The 9,306-nt window shown below is 43.2% G+C and overlaps 1 protein-coding gene across 2 annotated transcripts; it reads left to right on the top strand.

Annotated features, from left to right (window-relative positions):
- The first annotated feature begins 255 nt into the window (after positions 1-255).
- On the top strand, positions 256-4,293 carry LOC106570990 (uncharacterized). 2 transcript variants are annotated; one of them, XM_014143608.2, is made up of 2 exons: positions 256-443; positions 3,292-4,293. In XM_014143608.2, the coding sequence occupies exons 1-2, from the start codon at positions 380-382 to the stop codon at positions 3,762-3,764; spliced, it is 537 nt and encodes a 178-aa protein (XP_013999083.1). In that variant the 5' UTR covers positions 256-379; the 3' UTR covers positions 3,765-4,293. The 2 variants fall into 2 exon arrangements, with proteins under 2 accessions (XP_013999083.1, XP_013999081.1); XM_014143606.2 differs by having other exon boundaries at positions 256-536.
- The last annotated feature ends 5,013 nt before the right edge of the window (positions 4,294-9,306 follow it).

Below are 9,306 nucleotides of genomic sequence, written 5' to 3'. Positions count from 1 at the left end.
TTTAAATCTTCTGATTCAGAATATAGAATTATCATAGTAATGGCATGATTTGTTTTAATAAGAGCGATTGAAATCCGAAATCATATTTTATTTTATAAAACAATTAATAAAAACATGGATTGTTCTCCATCCAAACCTGATTCAGAATATATAATTTTCATAATCATGTTAAGCTTGGTTCAAGAGCTATTGAGGAGAAAACCGAATCCATCGAATATCCAATATACAACTACGTTTACCTTGATCAGGAAGCGCACTTTGCCGTGTCGTGCGATGCCCATAGACTATCACACAGAGCCTCCTTATTGCATCAGGCATCGTCCACTCCGCAGAGAGAGAGAGAGAGAGAGAGAGAGAGAGGACAGCTAGACTACATGTCATGGACTGGTGGACTACCCTGGCTGCGAGTATAGCCTTCCTCTGGCTGCTGTGTTATATCGACGGTAAGAGAACCTGGTTAGCAGAGGTATGGGAGCTTTCTTCGTCAAGGGAACGGTGCAGTACTGGCAAGCGCACTGGTCTTCCTCCTAATTGCGGTATGATTACAGCTTTCATTACCTTTGTTATAAATCGTTTAATTCATTTAACCATAGCAACAACAAGAACAATATACCACCATACCTGGCTAGAGTAGTGTTATAACAGGTGGAGGACCCAGCTAGAATAGTGTTATAACAGGTGGTGGACCCAGCTAGAGTAGTGTTATAACAGGTGGAGGACCCAGCTAGAGTAGTTTTATAACAGGTGGTGGACCCAGCTAGAATAGTGTTATAACAGGTGGTGGACCCAGCTAGAGTAGTGTTATAACAGGTGGAGGACCCAGCTAGAGTAGTGTTATAACAGGTGGTGGACCCAGCTAGAGTAGTGATATAACAGGTGGTGGACCCAGCCAGAATAGTGTTATAACAGGTGGTGGACCCAGCTAGAGTAGTGTTATAACAGGTGGAGGACCCAGCTAGAGTACTGTTATAACAGGTGGAGGACCCAGCTAGAGTAGTGTTATAACAGGTGGTGGACCCAGCTAGAGTAGTGTTATAACAGGTGGAGGACCTAGCTAGAGTAGTGTTATAACAGGTGGAGGACCCAGCTAGAGTAGTGTTATAACAGGTGGAGGAACCAGCTAGAGTAGTGTTATAACAGGTGGTGGACCCAGCTAGAATAGTGTTATAACAGGTGGAGGACCCAGCTAGAGTACTGTTATAACAGGTGGTGGACCCAGCTAGAGTAGTGATATAAAAGGTGGAAGACCCAGCTAGAGTACTGTTATAACAGGTGGAGGACCCAGCTAGAGTAGTGTTATAACAGGTGGAGGACCCAGCTAGAGTACTGTTATAACAGGTGGTGGACCCAGCTAGAGTAGTGTTATAACAGGTGTTGGACCCAGCTAGAGTAATGTTATAACAGGTGGTGGACCCAGCTACAGTAGTGTAATAACAGGTGGAGGACCAAGCTAGAGTAGTGTTATAACAGGTGGTGGACCCAGCTAGAGTAGTGTTATAACAGGTGGTGGACCCAGCTAGAATAGTGTTATAACAGGTGGAGGACCCAGCTAGAGTACTGTTATAACAGGTGGTGGACCCAGCTAGAGTAGTGATATAAAAGGTGGAAGACCCAGCTAGAGTACTGTTATAACAGGTGGAGGACCCAGCTAGAGTAGTGTTATAACAGGTGGAGGACCCAGCTAGAGTACTGTTATAACAGGTGGTGGACCCAGCTAGAGTAGTGTTATAACAGGTGTTGGACCCAGCTAGAGTAATGTTATAACAGGTGGTGGACCCAGCTACAGTAGTGTTATAACAGGTGGAGGACCAAGCTAGAGTAGTGTTATAACAGGTGGTGGACCCATCTAGAGTAGTGTTATAACAGGTGGTGGACCCAGCTAGAGTAGTGTTATAACAGGTGGAGGACCCAGCTAGAGTACTGTTATAACAGGTGGTGGACCCAGCTAGAGTAGTGTTATAACAGGTGATGGACCCAGCTAGGGTAGTGTTATAACAGGTGGAGGACCCAGCTAGAGTAGTGTTATAACAGGTGGTGGACCCAGCTAGAGTAGTGTTATAACAGGTGATGGACCCAGCTAGGGTAGTGTTATGACAGGTGGAGGACCTAGCTAGAGTTGTGTTATAACAGGTGGAGGACCCAGCTAGAGTAGTGTTATAACAGGTGGTGGACCCAGCTAGAGTACTGTTATAACAGGTGGAGGACCCAGCTAGAGTAGTGTTATAACAGGTGGAGGACCCAGCTGTAATCTATAGGTCCCTACACTGCCCCAGCTGTAATCTACAGGTCCTTACACTGCCTCAACTGTAATCTATAGGTCCCTACACTGCCTCAAGGAGGGTTAAATGTCACTTTTCAATATAGATTACAGCAGGGGCAGTGTAGGGACCTATAGATTACAGCTGGGGCAGTGTAGGGACCTATAGATTACAGCTGGGGCAGTGTAGGGACCTATAGATTACAGCTGGGGCAGTGTAGGGACCTATAGATTACAGCTGGGGCAGTGTAGGGACCTATAGATTACAGCTGGGGCAGTGTAGGGACCTATTGATTACAGCTGGGGCAGTGTAGGGACCTATAGATTACAGCTGGGGCAGTGTAGGGACCTATAGATTACAGCTGCACTACTTTAGTCTAGGGCCCATAACCACCCTATTCCCTACATAGTGCACTACTTTAGATCAGGGCCCATAACCACCCTATTCCCTACATAGTGCACTACTTTAGATCAGGGCCCATAACCACCCTATTCCCTACATAGTGCACTACTTTAAATCAGGGCCCATAACCACCCTATTCCCTACATAGTGCACTACTTTAGATCAGGGCCCATAACCACCCTATTCCCTACATAGTGCACTACTTTAGATCAGGGTCCAGTACCACTCTATTCCCTACATAGTGCACTACTTTATATCAGGGCCCATAACCACCCTATTCCCTACATAGTGCACTACTTTCTTCCAGGGCCCATAACCACCCTATTCCCTACATAGTGCACTTCGTTTGACCAGACCCCTGTACGTCAAAAAGTTGGGAACTATATCGGGAATAGGCTGCCATTTGGGACGCAACCAATGCCTGTCTGTCTGGCAGTCTGTCTGGCAGTCTGTCTGTATGCCCTGCAGTCTGTCTGTCAGTCTGGTAGTGAAATCAGGTGAGAGACGTCAGCCTTAATCAAAGCAGATGAATTAATCCGATGTTAAACAGTGTTTGTAGCCTAAAGCCTCCTGACTCTAAGCAGCTGACCTGGTTAGTAACCGGTGGTTACCCTTTATCTCCTGTCTCCAGGCAACGCCGTCCTGGAGCTGCGGCTCCTCCTCCACGCCCTCACCAAAGCAGCGTGCCACCTGTACCTAGCCGTGCTCCCACTGCGCCGCGCCACACTGCACCTTGCCCGCTTTGTCTGTTACCTGGTAAACCATGGCCCCGCCTCCGCTGGCCGGGCGTCTCCTCTTTTCCTCGAGGGGGTGTGTGTGATATGTGAAGCGGTACCGGACCTGCTGGGAGCCGGGCTCAGTCTGTGTGCAGTAGTATGTCACATCCTACAGGGGGCACTGTTCCTGCTGGCCGCCACGGTGAGGTCGGTCCAGGTGAGTGTTCTGGCCCAGGTGGACGGGGAGAAGGAGAGATGGGAGAAGGAGCAGCATCAGGCGCGGCAGGACGAGAGGAGACAGAACTCCAGGGTGGTGGAATACCTTTCTGTGTTCTGTCAAGACCCCATCAGTTCACTACGACTCAAAGTGGACATGATCAATAGATAACGGCACCGTCTGTCTGTCTGTCTGTCTGTCTGTCTGTCTGTCTGTCTGTCTGTCTGTCTGTCTGTCTGTCTGTCTGTCTGTCTGTCTGTCTGTCTGTCAAGGTGGACATGATCAATAGATAACATCACTGTCTGTCTGTCTGTCAGCGTTGGGCTCAATTCAGACTTGAGTTAAGAATACTTCAAATTCCAATTCAATTCTTGAATTTGAATTGAAGTTGTAAACAGGATACAGAATTGAATTTGAATTGAAGTTGTAAACAAGATACAGAATTGAATTTGAATTGAAGTTGTAAACAGGATACAGAATTGAATTTGAATTGAAGTTGTAAACAGGATACAGAATTGAAATTTGAATGAAAGGAAATAGAATTGAATTCAGTGAAATGCAAATGCCTCTTGTATTGTATATTAGCTGTAGTCTATACAAATATGTATCTAAATATCACGTAAAACATGTTATTATATACAGTGAGGGGAAAAGTATTTGATCCCCTGCTGATTTTGTTCGTTTGCCCACTGACAAAGAAATGATCATTCTATAATTTTAATGGTAGGTTTATTTGAACAGTGAGAGACAGAATAACAACATAAAAATCCAGAAAAACGCATGTCAAAAATGTTATAAATTGATTTGCATTTTAATGAGGGAAATAAGTATTTGACCCCCTCTCAATCAGAAAGATTTCTGGCTCCCAGGTCTCTTTTATACAGGTAACGAGCTGAGATTAGGAGCACACTCTTAAAGGGAGTGCTCCTAACTGCAGCTTGTTACCTGTATAAAAGACACCTGTCCACAGAAGCAATCAATCAATCAGATTCCAAACTCTCCACCATGGCCAAGACCAAAGAGCTCTCCAAGGATGTCAGGGACAAGATTGTAGACCTACACAAGGCTACAAGGATGAGCTACAAGACCATCGCCAAGCAGCTTGGTGAGAAGGTGACAACAGTTGGTGCGATTATTGGCAAATGGAACAAACACAAAATAAATGTCAATCTCCCTCGGCCTGGGGCTCCATGCAAGATCTCACCTCGTGGAGTTGCAATGATCATGAGAACGGTGAGGAATCAGCCCAGAACTACATGGGAGGATCTTGTCAATGATCTCAAGGCAGCTGGGACCATAGTCACCAAGAAAACAATTGGTAACACACTACGCCGTGAAGTTCTGAAATCCTGCAGCGCCCGCAAGGTCCCCCTGCTCAAGAAAGGACATATACATGCTCGTCTGAAGTTTGTTAATGAACATCTGAATGATTCAGAGGACAACTGGGTGAAAGTGTTGTGGTCAGATGAGACCAAAATGGAGCTCTTTGGCATCAACTCAACTCGCCGTGTTTGGAGGAGGAGGAATGCTGACCCCAAGATCACCATCCCCACCGTCAAACATGGAGGTGGAAACATTATGCTTTGGGGGTGTTTTTTCTGCTAAGAGGACAGGACAACTTCACCGCATCAAAGGGATGATGGACGGGGCCATGTACCGTCAAATCTTGGGTGAGAACCTCCTTCTCTCAGCCAGGGCATTGAAAATGGGTCGTGGTTGGGGATTCCAGCATGACAATGACCCAAAACACATGGCCAAGGCAACAAAGGAGTGGCTCAAGAAAAAGCACATTAAGGTCCTGGAGTGGCCTAGCCAGTCTCCAGACCTTAATCCCATAGAAAATCTGTGGAGGGAGCTGAAGGTTCGAGTTGCCAAACGTCAGCCTCGAAACCTTAATGACTTGGAGAAGATCTGCAAAGAGGAGTGGGACACAATCCCTCCTGAGATGTGTGCAAACCTGGTGGCCAACTACAAGAAACGTCTGACCTCTGTGACTGCCAACAAGGGTTTTGCCACCAAGTACTAAGTCATGTTTTGCAGAGGGGTCAAATACCTATTTCCCTCATTAAAATGCAAATCATTTTATAACATTTTTGACATGCGTTTTTCTGGATTTTTTTGTTGTTATTCTGTCTCTCACTGTTCAAATAAACCTACCATTAAAATTATAGACTGATCATTTCTTTGTCAGTGGGCAATCGTACAAAATCAGCAGGGGATCAAATACTTTTTTCCCTCACTGTACATGCCTAGTGACAAATATATATATTTACAAAACATTAGTTTCACCCCTTTTTGCCCTCAGAACAGCCTCAATTTGTCGGGGCTCTACAAGGTATCAAATGTGTTCATCGGGGATGCTTCCCACAGTTGTGTCAAGTTTGCTCAATGTCATTTGCGAGGTGGGCCAGTCTTGATACACACAGGAAACTGTTGAGCTTGAAAAACCCAGCAGCGTTGCAGTTCTTGACAGAAACCGGTGTGCCTGGAACCTACTACCATACCCCGTTCAAAGAAACGTAAATCTTTTGTCTTGCCCATTCACCCTCTGAATGGCAGACATACACAATCCATGTCTCAGTTGTCTCAAGGCTTAAAAATCCTTCTTTAACCTGTCTCCTCCCCTTCATCTACACTGATTCAAGTGGATTTAACAGGGATCATAGCTTCACCTGGATTCACCTGGTCAATCTATTTCATGGAAAAAGCCTGGTGTTCCTAATGTTTGTGCACTCCATGTATATTGTAAATGCTAAGTGGCAGAGTAATTGTCCCATAAGTTTTAAATGAGGTGTTTACATTGGTATTGTTTGTAAACATTGAAATAAAAGCCTACTATTTAGTTCAGTTTTTAAGTTCTAATGGGGATGATCAGTAGTCCAGAGGTCAGGGCGATCAGTAGTCCTGAGGTCAGGGCGATCAGTAGTCCTGAGGTCAGGCCGATCACTAGTCCTGAGGTCAGGGTGATCAGTAGTTCAGAGGTCATGAGACATTCCACAGTATTTGATATTCTCCAACAATCAATGGTGCAAAGATTTTTGGGATATAATGTAAACTCAATCACGGATTGTGGCTTTAGAATATAAAAACACAATATATTACTGAACTAAAATATAAACGCAACATGTAAAGCGTTGGTCCCATGTTTTGTGAGCTGAAATAAAATATCCCAGAAATAAAATATCCCAGAATTTTTTGATGCTCACAAAAAGCTTATTCTTCTCAAATTTTGTGCACACATTTTTTTACATCCCTGTTAGTGAATATTTATTCTTTGCCAAGATACTCCATCCACCTGGCAGGTGTGGCATATCAAGAAGCTGATTAAACAGCATGATCTTTACACAGGTGCACCTTGTGTTGGGGAAAATAAAAGGCCACTCTAAAATGTGCAGTTTTGTCACACAACACAATGCCACAGATGTCTCAGGTTTTGAGGGTGCGTGCAATTGGCGTGCTGACCACAGGAATGTCCACCAGAGCTGCTGCAAGATAATTTTATATTAATTTCTCTACCACAAGCCGCCGGCAAAAATGTTTTAGAGAATTTGGCAGTACGTCCAACTGGCCTCACAACCACAGAGCACGTGTAACCACGCCAGCACAGGACCTCCACATCCGGCTTCTTCACCTGCGGGATCATCTGAGATCAGACAGCTGATGAAACTGAGGAATATTTCTCTGTAATAAAGCCCTTTTGTGTGGAAAAACTCATTCAGATTGGTTAGACCTGGCTCCCCAGTGGGTGGGCCTATGCCTACCCATGGCTGCGTCCAGTCATGTGAAATCCATAGATTATGCCTTAATTTATTTATTTCAAGTGACTGATTTCCTTCTATGATCTGTAACTCAGTAAAATCGTTGAAATTGTTGCGTTTTCTATTTTGGTTCAGTATACGAGGTAGGTTCTTATATAACTGCATTGTTTCCAGATAAAATAGAATTGTCTATTCTAAGCATTACGGTTAAGAGTAGATAAACATTGTTACCAGATAAAATATAATTGTCTATTCTAAGCATTACGGTTAAGAGTAGATAAACATTGTTTCCAGATAAAATATAATTGTCTATTCTAAGCATTACGGTTAAGAGTAGATAAACATTATTTCCAGATAAAATATAATTGTCTATTCTAAGCATTACGGTTAAGAGTAGATTAACATTGTTTCCAGAGAAACCTGATATATTCTGGGGTGTCTGGAAGGGTGACCAATGAAACAGTCATGTTCTATGACTGAGGGGGAATATATTTTTTGTTTTTGACATGGATTACATTCTACTTCCTGTTGGCTCAAACTCAAATTCTACATCTTGTGGGGTGTGGCCAGTTCATTTTGAATTTAAACTCATGAGATGAATCAGAGTCTAATCCAGAATTATGAATTGAGCCCAACCCTGGTGTGTGTGTGTGTGTGTCCGTCATTCATTCATTCATTCATTCATTCATTCATTCATTCATTCATTCATTCATTCATTCAACTGTCCGGCAGACAGACAGACAATCCCACACCATGGATCATTGAGCTCCTTCAACATGTAATCTGGCACATTTATGCCTTTCTACTCATTTCTACATTGCCAGAGCCTTTCTTCACTGTAGCTTGGGGATTGTTATGCTAATTGACTTGGACTATAAAGGGTTTAGGGGCCAGTTCAGATCAGGTTGCCATCTGACTGAGACACAGCAACAACAGCAGGGCTCAGCTCTGGAGTGGAGGGTACTGTCTGTTACTCTGTTAATGTTATTGTCTGTTACTGTCTGTTAATGTCTGTTAATGTTACTCTCTGTTAATGTCTGTTACTGTCTGTTAATGTTACTCTCTGTTACTGTCTGTTGTCAGTGACTGTCACTCTCTAATACTGACTGTTACAGTCATTTAATGTCTGTTACTGTCTGTTTCTGTATGTTACTGTCTGTTGTTATCTGTTACTGGACACGATGACCAGCATCTCCATGCTACGTAAGGAAGAGGGGAAGCCAACATTTAAAATGAGGGAACATTCTTTGCTATAATTTACATCTTGAAATAAAAAAACTGGAAATGAATGTCTAACATATTCCAAAATCAAATGATGCATCTCTGATATGTTCTTGCATTTATCATATTGATTAATTGGTATGATGAATTACATTGAAATCTTGTTGAACTAAACCCACTCAGATAGTGTTATGACTCAGTGGTTAGTCTGCCATCTAGTGGCCTTCAGCAGAAATGTCCAGAGTCCACGCACTCATTCACTTCACTGATTCCACTTGATCCTATCACTAGATTTAGGAGATGGTTACTGAAGTCATACTAAGACTAGGGTTTATTTTACAGATGAGCCCTGCGTAAATACAACAAACACATACAAATCAAATGTTATTGGTCACGTACACATGGTTAGCAGATGTTATTGGTCACATGGTTAGCAGATGTTATTGGTCACATGGTTAGCAGATGTTATTGGTCACATGGTTAGCAGATGTTATTGCAAGTGTAGTGAAATGCTTCTAGATCAGACAGTGCAGTAATATCTAACAACAAAACCTAATATCTAACAGGTAATATCTAACAATTCCACAACAACCTAATGTCAAAACAATTTCAAAACAAAACCTAAAAAACACAATCTAGTGAAGGAATGGGATGAGAATATATAAGTATATAATATATGGATGAGCAGTGACAGAGCGGCTAAGATACAATAGATAGTAAAGAATAGATAGGAT

The sequence above is a fragment of the Salmo salar genome, chromosome ssa15 (assembly GCF_905237065.1).
Source record: "Salmo salar chromosome ssa15, Ssal_v3.1, whole genome shotgun sequence".
Lineage (NCBI taxonomy): Eukaryota > Metazoa > Chordata > Actinopteri > Salmoniformes > Salmonidae > Salmo > Salmo salar.
The sequence above is the reverse complement of the archived record's forward strand: the minus strand, read 5'-3'. Positions and strand labels throughout refer to the sequence as shown.